A 12,078-nucleotide genomic window follows, 5' to 3' on the forward strand; every position below is an offset into this window, starting at 1 on the left:
GATTTGAGGGTCAATGCCAAAGATAAGAGAAGAAAATTGTTTGGATTTTGGTTCACAGATTCGTAACTTTCAAAGATGTTTTATGAAGAAAAATTGAATCATAAAATAGAACGAGAATGATAGCTTTCGATCAGTGGAAGTAGTACAAATAGAAAATGTTATACAACAACGATTTTAATAGTTTGGTGACATACATTAAAACTTTCAAATAATTTAATAATTATTTTGTAACTTTTTTAAGTTAGAGTGACCAAAAACTTAAACTTACTAATATAATTTACCCTAAAAAAGTTAAAAATTACCATATCTAAGTGAGACATGTCAACATGGCCTTACATTGTTTTTTAAACATTTTCTAGTATTAGAATTCCGTCCTTTTTCTTACCAAACAAACTGTCATCATAATAAAGATAGACTTTATTTGTTCAAGGGGTGAATACCCTATAAGATTAGTTGTTAAAATAGAATGTCGATAATGACAATATATTGAAAGTAAAAGGAAAAAAATAAAACACACAGATTTTACGTGAAAACCCTTTCGGAAAAAAATCACAAGCAGAGGAGAAGAAAATTAACTATGTCGAATTCGAATGATTACAAAGAGTATAGACTACGTCTTATAAAATAGAAGTAATGCAGTAAGATTGAAACACTTTATTCAAATCAATATCAAACAGAGGAAGTAAACTTCTATATGGATTCTTCTTGTACAGTTTATACCGTACCGTGGAGGCTAGACCCGGTTGCGACCTCAGTCCAGTATCTTGTTTATTGGGGATCCATGATAGGCTGCGGCCTTCACCCTCATGGATCCTCCTATCTTGTCACTTGTATTTTATTTTAATAAGTATTTGAGTCGTAAGTTTAATATTAGTAATTATACCTGTTGTTATATTAATTATTATAATTTTCTAAGGATATTTTTTATTTAAAAAAATTCTTAGGGTCGAATAAAAGGTGTGGTTATTATATTAGTAATTAGATTTGTCTAAAAATAATATTTAAATTTGTCACTCTAGAGGTTATGGTACTAGTAATTAGACTTATGGCTATTATTTATATTCACATAATGAAAATTTTAGTTATTAATATTTATATTTTTTACAATTCAATTTTTTAAAAAGAATCAAATTTGATTTTAACTTTTAGAATGAATCGAATGGTTGTTTTTAATGAAATATTGACTAAGATATTAAATTTTTAAACATGGTAGTCGTATGACAATCCATGTGTACTTTATGCAAACTTGTTTAAAATTTTATAAATTTTTGTATTATTTTTAATACTTTCGTAATTTTAGAGGTTAAACGTTCAAACTAAGGTCAAACATTTTAAGAGTTGCTCACATAATAGTCAAATATTTTGAAATGGTCATATAGGAGCCTAACTTTCAAAAAAAAAAAAACCTTATACAAGAGTTTTCACGCATTTCAAGCCCAATTTGGAGTAAAAATTAGTTGATTGTTGATGAGTTTAGAATAAACACAATATATGAATCAAATATTGCTTGAAAATAAAATAAAATAATAAAATATTATTTGAAACACGATATATAACATTTGAGAATACCTTATTTGAGCACTTTTAAAAAAGTCTGACCCTTATTTGATCATATTAAATGGTAATTCCTTCATTTAAGCACTTTTTGTAAAAATTATGCCATTATATGACCATTTTGAAAGGTTGGACCATTATGTAAGTAATCCCTGAAAGGTTGGATTCCAATTTGACCATTTAACTATATTTAAATTATTTGTTAACATAACATATAAGATAAATAGAGTAATGCCAACATAAAGTATACGTGAACGGTTACCCGAGTTGTCAAGCCAACATCATTAAAAATTTTACTATGTCACGTTAAAAAAAAAACGATTCGACTTTTTTTTAAAGGCTAATGGCCAAATTCAACTCAAGAGAAGAACAAGGGTCACATTGATAAAAGTTATAAAAATTGAGAGCTAAATTTATTATTATGTCATTTATATTTAAGTTATTCTTAATATTTTTTCATCAATATCAATTGAGAAATTATTAAAAATTTTATTTTATTATTTTGGAAAAATTAAAGAATGGAGGATGTAAATGTTATTCAACATAAAATTTGAAACATTTTTATTAACAATGTTTAAATTTTAAGATAATTAATTTATAAAATTACTTACTTCACTTATAATTTCTTACTAAATTACACCTATCTAACCATCAATAAAAGTACAATTATCAAAATTAAATTGAATCAGTTGAATTAGAAATTAACATATTAAATCGATTCGACCGATACTATGTCATAAAAAAGAGTGAATTAAAAATATTAAATCGATTAAAAATTATTTAAGCGAGTTAAAACTAATTTAAATATTTAATTTTGTTGTTATAAATTAAAATTTTGAAAGTTTACATTGCTATTATTATATGGTTGTGTTTATTATTGTTTTTCTGGTTGAACTAATTAAACCGGTGATAAGAAAATTAACTAATTTGATTATTTATAGGATTTTACAACATTGGAATTAAGTGTCCTACAATCTTACGTTAGACTTGTGGTTATTACATTGATGAGTCTTGTTATATTATAATAAATTCTCTGGTGGAGATTTATCAAATAAATTACTTTAAAACAATATTTTAAGAGTGTAATGAATGTTATAATGATGTTTTTGTTTTTATTTTTATAGGAATGTTAAATAAAACAACTAAGAACCATTAATTAAATAAAAATGTCTATTATTAAATGATTTAATTTTGAATTTCATCCTCTATTTTACGAAAATTAAAAGGTTAGTATCCCTACTTTAATTTGTTAAAATTTGATCCTTATGCTTTATAAAATTGAAAAAGTTAGTACGATTGGATAAACTTGTTAAAATTCATCAAATCAAGACCTAGACATCAAAATTTCAACAATATATAGGCAAGAAATTAGTGAAAATCACCACTTCAACAAATTAATTCAATAAATCGACCTATTTACCAATGATTAGATTAATTTCTCATCTTTGTAAATAAGAGGATCAAATTATGTCAAATTAAAGCACAAATTCTAACTTCTCAGTTTTCATAAAGTATAGGGATGGAATTCTAAATTAAACCTTTTTAACTCAAATAAGTAAATGGATTAAATTCCAGAAATTAAAAACAGAAAAATTAAATTTCAAAAGTATGAAAATAAAAAGGACTAGGTGCAAATTAGACCTTATTGTCTTAAACACCCAAACTAAAAACCATGCACTTGCAAAAAAAGACAGCCTTCAAGCTCTTTTGAGTTCATCTCATACCATTGTTCAGTTGCACAGCTGTCACACGTGCCAACACCCTGTCTCTTCACTCACGCGCCATTACCTTTTATATCATACGCTCTCATCCACATCTCTTCATTACTCGACACGTGTCCTCCCAAAACAACGCTATCAGGAAATAGTTTTCCCTATTTTTCCCTCAATTCCGTTTCTCCTTAGAACGTAGCGGAACTGTCTCGCACCCTCTCGTTTTCACATTTTCCTATTTTATGCTCTCATCCTCCGCCGTGCCTTCCGCCGTCGGCTTCCTTCACCACCGCTATCAATGGAGACCCACCGGCGATCTTCGATTAATTCCGTTCGGTCTCACAAGCCGGCAAGGCCAATTGCTTTGGAAGATGATTCCACCAAAGCTTCTGACGCATTGCCACTTCCTTTGTATTTAACGAATGCTGTGTTCTTCACTCTCTTTTTCTCGGCTGTTTATTTCCTTCTTTGCCGTTGGCGGGAAAAGATCCGATCCTCTACGCCTCTCCATGTCGTCACCTTTTCCGAGATCGTTGCGATTCTTGCTTCCGTTGCGTCGTTTATTTACCTTTTGGGGTTCTTTGGTATCGATTTCGTTCAATCTTTGGTTCTCCGGCCATCGGCTGACGTTTGGGCTACTGAAGATGATGAAGTGGAAAGTGAAGTTTTGCTTCGTAATGAAGATGCTCGTCACGTTCCTTGTGGACAAGCACTTGATCGGTCGATTCGATCTTTGCAACCTCCGGCACCTATTGTAACTGCTGAGAAAGTGTTCGATGAAATGCCCGTGACAGTTATGACTGAGGAAGACGAAGAAATAATTAGATCCGTTGTTTGTGGAATGACTCCTTCATATTCTTTGGAATCTAAATTAGGTGATTGCAAGAGAGCAGCTGCGATCAGGCGTGAGGCTTTGCAGAGAATAACAGGGAAGTCATTATCAGGATTGCCCTTGGATGGTTTTGATTACGAGTCGATATTGGGACAGTGTTGTGAGATGCCGGTTGGTTACGTGCAGATTCCCGTGGGCATTGCTGGGCCTTTGTTGCTTAATGGAAGAGAATACTCGGTTCCCATGGCAACCACCGAAGGATGCTTGGTAGCTAGCACTAATAGAGGCTGTAAGGCTATTCATTTGTCTGGTGGAGCTACAAGTGTTCTATTGAGAGATGGGATGACTAGAGCTCCTGTTGTGAGGTTCGGTACCGCAAAAAGGGCGGCTGATCTGAAGTTGTATTTGGAAGATCCTGAAAATTTCGAGACCTTGGCTTGTGTTTTTAACAGGTTTTTTTCCTTCGAATTCTTGGTTTAATAATTTGTATTCAAGTTAATATTGTTGCTTGTTTGTCTAAGAGTTTTGGGTATTTTTGAGTTATTGCAGATCAAGCAGGTTTGCTAGGCTTCAAAGCATCAAATGTGCAATTGCAGGGAAGAATCTGTATTTAAGATTCTCATGCTTTACTGGTGATGCTATGGGGATGAACATGGTTTCCAAGGGAGTTCAAAACGTTTTAGATTTCCTTCAAACCGATTTCCCTGACATGGATGTCATTGGCATCTCCGGTGAGTCTCTTTTTAATGGATTTATAATTTTGTTCCTGTTAAAATGTGCCTATAGTTCCTGTACTTTCCAAAAATTAGGAATTTGGTCCTACTTTTCAGATTTCAAAAACATTATTATTATTTTGGTTAAATTTCTTGCTATTACATTTTGAAATAAAAAAAATACTCATTTGGTAGCTATATAATAAGAAAAGATGTTGTAATTAAAAATATTATTAACAGTTAGACTTGAATTTTGAAATATGAAAAGTAGGAATAATTTCCTGAAAATACAAGTTCAGGGACTAAATTCCTAATTTTCATTGTTTGAGCTTAAGATCGTTGAATTTTATTGATTTATGATGGATATAGGAAACTTCTGTTCCGACAAAAAGCCAGCTGCAGTAAATTGGATTGAAGGCCGAGGCAAATCTGTCGTCTGTGAGGCCATCATTAATGGTGATGTAGTGACGAAGGTCTTGAAGACAAGTGTAGAATCTCTCGTGGAGCTTAACATGCTTAAGAACCTTACTGGTTCTGCCATGGCTGGAGCTCTGGGTGGATTTAATGCTCATGCCAGTAACATTGTCACTGCTGTCTATATAGCCACTGGCCAAGATCCTGCCCAAAATGTCGAGAGCTCTCATTGCATCACCATGATGGAAGCTGTTAATGGCGGCAAGGACCTTCATGTCTCTGTCACAATGCCTTCCATTGAGGTAATTGATTGTGTTGCTCGGGTTTTCACTATCGAAATTATCAGGCATAGTAAAAATATCATACAACTTATGCCCCGATATATGACCCTCTAGGTACGCTCTAAATGCATCTAACACGAGAATGAGATATTAAATGCATTGACATGAGTACAAGACATGATCCTCAAGTACACTCGAGTAAATTAGTCGTTCTCCTAGAAAAGTGAGCTATTTAGTATTGGTACATTGAAACGGTTAATGATGGTAAGATTGAACGACTTGTCGAAGTGAAAAAAATGATCAAACTACTTTTTAACTGTTGTTGTCTTTTTAAGGGTTAAATTACTTTTTTGGGTTTGAACTTGGCTACTAGTCTCATGTTGGGGCTTAAAGTTTTTTTGGTCTAAATCAGTCTTTGAACTTGACAATTGTTCTATATTTGACCTAATTTTTTTTTCAAGTTAGTTTCTGATATTTTCTTAGAAACCCTAAAGCTCAAGTCTCAATATGGGAAAAATTACCAAGTTCAAGGACTAATTTGGATAAAAAAAAGGTTCATGACTCAATGTAAGAAGAATTATCTAGTTCAAAGATTAATTTGGATAAAAAAAGGTTCAAGCTCTAGTGTGAGGACAGTAACTTGGTTCAGGTCTGAATATGGGAACAAGACCAGAAAAAGTTCAAGCTTGATATAAGAATTGTTGCCGCGGATCCAAATAATGATTTAACACTCTTTAGTTTATGGTACAAGAATTAGTCAGCTCCAACTTTTAGAATTCTCCAATACAGGTAAACCTTGGAAAAAAGGTTAAGATATCCGTATCTTGCCTAATAATTTTATATTGTTATGTGATTTATCTTCATAGGTTGGCACTGTTGGTGGTGGAACTCAGCTTGCATCACAATCAGCTTGTTTGAACCTTCTTGGTGTCAAGGGTGCAAGCAAAGAATCCCCTGGAGCAAACTCAATACTCCTTGCGACTATCGTAGCCGGTGCTGTCCTTGCCGGCGAGCTGTCACTGATGTCAGCACTTGCTGCCGGGCAACTAGTGAAAAGCCATATGAAGTACAATAGGTCTAGCAAGGATGTTTCCAAGGTTTCTTCCTAAATTTGATGAAAAAAATGACCTTGGTGTCTGTCAAAGCCTGAAAAATTTGGTGTAAAGTTGGAAGCTGAAAGAGAGACATCATCATCTCTTAGTAATAAGCTAAGTAGACTTGCATGTATTTGTAATTTACTTCTATTTATTTTTGTATTTTGTTTTTGTTTTGTTTTTTAAATTTTTCTTAAGTAAGTCAATGTAATCTGAGGTCTTAGATTTGTGTAAAATGACAGGATTGTTATTAGCATTTTCTTTCTTTTGGTTTCTCTTGGTTGAGAAATGAGTTAATTGCACACATCCCTAAATTATGAACTTCATTTTAAATTGGTCACTAAATTTTTATTTTTTATTTTAAATTATGTCATATAAAATTTTGATGTCTGATTTAATTAATAATTTTAGTAATAGGATTTTATTGAGAATATAATTAGAATGTTTTAAAGTTTGAGTACTAATTTAAAACAAGGATTATAGTTTAGATATGTTTGGTGCAATTTGAGAAGTTGGGTCTAAATGTGGAAATATTTACAAATTATGTCAATTTAGTCTTTGATTTTTTAAATTAACTTTCAATATTTACACTTTTTTTACATTGAGGGTTAATTTAAAAAATTTAAAAATAGAAATTATTATCTTGAATTTTATTTTTAAGTTTTTAAGTGAAATGGTCATAAAGAAAAGTAAAATTACAAAAAATTAAATTACACAATATATAAATGTTGAGAGTTAAATTTTTTAGAATCAACATTAAATTGATACCATGAATAAAATTTGAAGATTAAAATCGTTATTATGTCAATTTTAAAACCACTATGGTTAGTCACTCATTTTATAAGTTTTTATAGTTAAGTGATAACAAAAATACTAATAATTAGATGATTATTTTATAACTTTTAATAATTAGGTGATAAAAAATTACTTTTAAAAAAGTTCCTAAATTAACAAAGTGTGATTAAAAAATCAATTAAATTGTATAACTATAGGGTAAATTTGAGATTAAAATATTCAATCCAAATAAATAATGTTAAGCTTGAATGCAAATTTATAAAAATTAATAAAAGAAAAATCAAATTCAATTAAAATACGATTTAAACCAAACCTAAAAATTCACATTTCCATTTAACTCGGTTATCCGGTCTTGAATTTCGATTACACGTAATGAACCCTAAAATCCACATGGAATTAACCCAATAAAAAAATCCCTAATTGATTCGCTTATATTATGATTTTCTTCCAACATTTCAATAGCTGAAAGCCTTGGTTTTGAAGCAGAGAAGAGCAAAAAAAGCTTTTTCAAGCTCTTTTCCTTTTCCCTTCTAAAGGTAGAAATACATTGTTTCTTTTCTGGGTTTTCTTTTAAATGTTTGATTTCGAAATATTGACTTTATTTTGAATAAATATGCGACCTTTTTTTTTGTTAAATCTAATTAGGGTTTTTTGATTAAAGCAGGGGGAGAAAGTTGGAAACAAAGAGCCTAAGCTTATAATTTGATGGACACGGGAGGGAATTCATTACCGTCGGGACCCGACGGCGTGAAGAGGAAAGTGTCGTATTTTTACGATCCGGAGGTCGGCAATTACTATTACGGCCAAGGTCATCCTATGAAACCTCATAGAATCCGAATGACGCATGCCCTTTTAGCACACTATGGATTGCTTCAAAATATGCAAGTTTACAAGCCATTACCTGCTCGAGAAAGAGACCTTTGCCGTTTCCATGCCGATGATTATGTGAATTTTCTTCGCAGTATAACGCCGGAAACACAGCAAGATCAGCTCCGGCAGCTTAAGCGGTTTAATGTCGGTGAGGATTGTCCGGTTTTTGATGGCCTTTTCTCGTTTTGTCAAACGTATGCAGGTGGATCTGTTGGTGGTGCTGTTAAATTAAACCATAATATTTGTGATATTGCGATTAATTGGGCTGGTGGCTTGCATCATGCGAAGAAATGTGAAGCTTCTGGGTTTTGTTATGTTAATGATATTGTTCTTGCTATATTGGAACTTCTTAAGCAGCATCAGGTATGTGTTTTTAATACTTTAGTTCTTCATTAGCTTTGTTTGGAACTTTAAGAAATAGTTAAGATATTGCGAGCTAGTGCTAGCACTTTGGTTGGGGATAGATGCATCCAAAGTCCATGGAGGTGGTAGTGGTTTTCAAGATTATACATCCATAGTGAAGTGGGGTGGGTGGTGGAGCAGAGCATGCTAACTATCAGTGGTGATGGGTTTTGCAACATCTGCCCCCCACCCCGCACCATTGCCATCTCTACCCATTCCTCCATTGAAGGATCAGGCAGAAGGTAGAAAAGCTGAAAACAAAGCCACTTATCCGATTTTTCTAGCTTTCTTTTAGAACTTTCTTCTTCATCTTTGAGAGGCGACTGTGTCTTTGTCCCACCCTGGGAAAACAATAGGAAATAGATAAGCCATTGCGCACTAGTGCTAGCACTTGTTGACAACCGGGAACCCTCGAAGAATGATAAACAGTTGCTATAGTAGGCATGAAATAATAAACATATACATATTAATTGACCCGGATGAATTGTTTAAGTTTTCAATTCATACATTTCATCCTAGATTTTCAAGATTTATGTTTTTGCACCGGTAATAACTTGATGTTGTATAGTTTGTTATCAATAATGCTTTTCCTTCTCTTTGTTGCAGCGTGTTCTATATGTTGATATCGATATCCACCATGGAGACGGTGTGGAGGAGGCATTTTATACAAGTGACAGGGTCATGACTGTTTCTTTTCATAAATTTGGCGATTATTTCCCTGGCACGGGGGATATACGTGATATTGGATATTCAAAAGGGAAATACTATTCCCTTAATGTTCCTTTGGATGATGGGATCGATGACGAGAGTTACCATTTCTTGTTTAAGCCAATTATTGGTAAAGTTATGGAAGTTTTTAAGCCTGGTGCAGTTGTCCTTCAATGTGGTGCTGACTCCTTATCTGGAGATCGGTTGGGGTGTTTCAATCTTTCGATCAAGGGTCATGCTGAATGTGTTAAATTTATGAGATCTTTCAATGTTCCATTGTTACTATTAGGTGGTGGTGGTTATACCATTCGGAATGTTGCTCGTTGTTGGTGCTATGAGGTAACTTATCTTTCACAATTTCATTGAATTAATAATATATACTAATTGGTTTAAGCAATTCGGTTTGCTATTGTAATCTAATGTTAATATATGATAAAGGTGGGTAAAAGTATCATGGAGACCCTTGAATTAGGAGTTGGATTACATTTTAACCCTCTACTAAAAAAAGGAAGAATTGATCTCTATGTGTTAGTTCAAAGAGCAAATTGGTCTTTTTATTGAAATCTTCATTTTTACGGTTAAAAACCGGTCCCTGTACGCTAGCATAAGGTACACGTGGGACACCATTGTAAGTGCCTGGTTATTTCGTTAGCCATAGCCCACATCAGTTTTTAACAGTTAAATTCTTAACAAAATGGAGTGGATTGCTCTTTGATCTAACATAAAGAGACTAATTTACCCATTTTTTGAGTAAATGGGATAAAATGTAATCTGACTCCTAATACTGGGGCTTCCATGGTGTTTTTACTGGTAAATGTGAGTTTTAAGGTAGTAAACATTTTCATTGAAGATATACGGCACTTGTGTTTAATTTATCGAATAATAGTTGTCCTTTTCGTTTCTCGAGTAACCTACACACTTCAGAAGAACTTTTATTGTTTTTGTGCAACTAAATGCTCCTCTTTACTCAAAAAATCATTATTACATTTTATTCCATTTACTCATCAGCACTTCAAGTTGGTTCTTTTTCGATTTTTCCTGTATTATGGTTGTGATCTTAAACTTAGAGGAACTATTTGTAATAATGATTTCTCAATGTAAGCAGACTGGAGTTGCACTCGGAACGGAAGTTGATGATCAGCTGCCTCAACATGAATATTATGAATATTTCGGTCCGGATTATACACTTCATGTTGCCCCTAGTAACATGGAAAACAAGAACACACGCCAATTACTTGAAGAAATACGTAATAATCTACTCGACAATCTCTCAAAGCTTCAGCATGCACCAAGTGTCCAATTTCAAGAAAGACCACCTGACACTGAGCTTCCCGAGGTGTGTTCCACAGCTTTTTTATGTTATTTCTTATCATGTTTTAGTAGCTTCCTTTTGCATCTGGTATCTATCGGGGAAATATATCATGTTTCCCGCTCTCAGTTTTCAATCTTCTCCATATTTGGCATTTCACATTTTAATTGTATTGTTGGAGCAGAAGTCATTTTTTTGCCTCTTTTCTGCCCCTCTAATGCAACTGGGTGGTAGTTTACATTGATACATTTCTTCTTATGTTACTTGGGCCCGGGTACGAATGTCAGATTCGGATATATTCAATTGTGTCCAAGTTTTAACATGTATTTGGAGGATCTTTTAAACATCATATCTTTATACCCATGTCCGGACAAGCATCGAACACAAGTACATAAAGAAAAGTGAAGAGTTAAGAGTAACATAGCATTTCATACATTTACTAGAAGTTACATGTATATCTATTGATTATATTCAGGCCGATGAAGATCAAGATGATGCAGATGAAAGATGGGACCCGGATTCAGACATGGAGGTTGATGAGAAGCGGTATTTTTCTCTCTTCTTTTTAAAAACTTTTTTGGATTTACACCCGAACCTGTTTTTGATTGCATTTTATTTTCATCTTTCCCATTCATTATGTAGGCCAATCCCTAGCAGAGTAAAGAGAGAAGCAATTGAACCCGAGAGAAAAGATTCGGTATGCTTTATGCTATAAATGTTAGATTTTTTCCGCGATTGCGAGACTTAATGGATTTACATCACAATTCTTTTTTTTTTTTTAAATGCTAGTTTCAATGGAACTTTTTTCATTCTGGCTTTATATTCTCTCAGGAGGCTCCGAAAGGCACTGCGGAGCAAGCTAGAGGTTTCGACAACATGGCAACAAATGAGACCCTAAGTACAAAGGTGATATAAACACACTTGCATTTGTATTGTATATATAAATTATAACACGACCTGATTCCGATAATGGTATTGGAACACTTAAAATGCCATGTTAATGTTTTCTTTTTCCTTTTCTATTTTTGCAGTCTGTAGATGTCAGGCCTATGGCTATCGATGAACCAACTGTGAAAGTTGAGCAAGAAACATCGAACAAAGCATCTGATCCAATATACCCGAAGTCTTAAATGGAAACCTTTCAAATAGGTACTGGATGTAACTTGCAGGTATTAGCAACACTGTAACATTATAGCCCCCCCTTTGTTTGTTGTTCAGTGTAATCTGTAGAAGCCATGAAAAACCTAGCTTTCCTTTTAAGTTTTTATTTGAAGGTAATCCTGTATTTTATTTGATACTATATTTAATATTTGCAACAAATTTATATGAACATGCTATTAGAATCTGCTCCATTTATATATAAGTTCTGTTATTTTATATTTTAGGATAAATCA

General features: G+C 33.0%; 2 protein-coding genes across 3 annotated transcripts; both read left to right on the forward strand.

The window, feature by feature from the left end:
* The first annotated feature begins 3,432 nt into the window (after window positions 1-3,432).
* On the forward strand, window positions 3,433-6,926 carry LOC105773783 (3-hydroxy-3-methylglutaryl-coenzyme A reductase 1). Its single transcript, XM_012595906.2, has 4 exons — window positions 3,433-4,550; window positions 4,648-4,829; window positions 5,181-5,527; window positions 6,373-6,926. The coding sequence occupies exons 1-4, from the start codon at window positions 3,565-3,567 to the stop codon at window positions 6,613-6,615; spliced, it is 1,758 nt and encodes a 585-aa protein (XP_012451360.2). The 5' UTR covers window positions 3,433-3,564; the 3' UTR covers window positions 6,616-6,926.
* An 838-nt stretch (window positions 6,927-7,764) lies between these two features.
* LOC105773807 (histone deacetylase 19) lies at window positions 7,765-12,061 on the forward strand. Of its 2 annotated transcripts, none has more exons than XM_012595945.2 (8): window positions 7,765-7,931; window positions 8,060-8,628; window positions 9,274-9,714; window positions 10,481-10,711; window positions 11,160-11,230; window positions 11,327-11,381; window positions 11,516-11,590; window positions 11,716-12,061. In XM_012595945.2, exons 2-8 carry the CDS (start codon window positions 8,101-8,103, stop codon window positions 11,812-11,814), a joined length of 1,500 nt encoding a protein of 499 aa, XP_012451399.2. In that variant the 5' UTR covers window positions 7,765-7,931; window positions 8,060-8,100; the 3' UTR covers window positions 11,815-12,061. The 2 variants fall into 2 exon arrangements, with proteins under 2 accessions (XP_012451399.2, XP_012451406.2); XM_012595952.2 differs by having other exon boundaries at window positions 7,768-7,931; window positions 8,057-8,628.
* The last annotated feature ends 17 nt before the right edge of the window (window positions 12,062-12,078 follow it).

This window comes from Gossypium raimondii, chromosome 1, assembly GCF_025698545.1.
Source record: "Gossypium raimondii isolate GPD5lz chromosome 1, ASM2569854v1, whole genome shotgun sequence".
NCBI classification, from domain to species: domain Eukaryota; kingdom Viridiplantae; phylum Streptophyta; class Magnoliopsida; order Malvales; family Malvaceae; genus Gossypium; species Gossypium raimondii.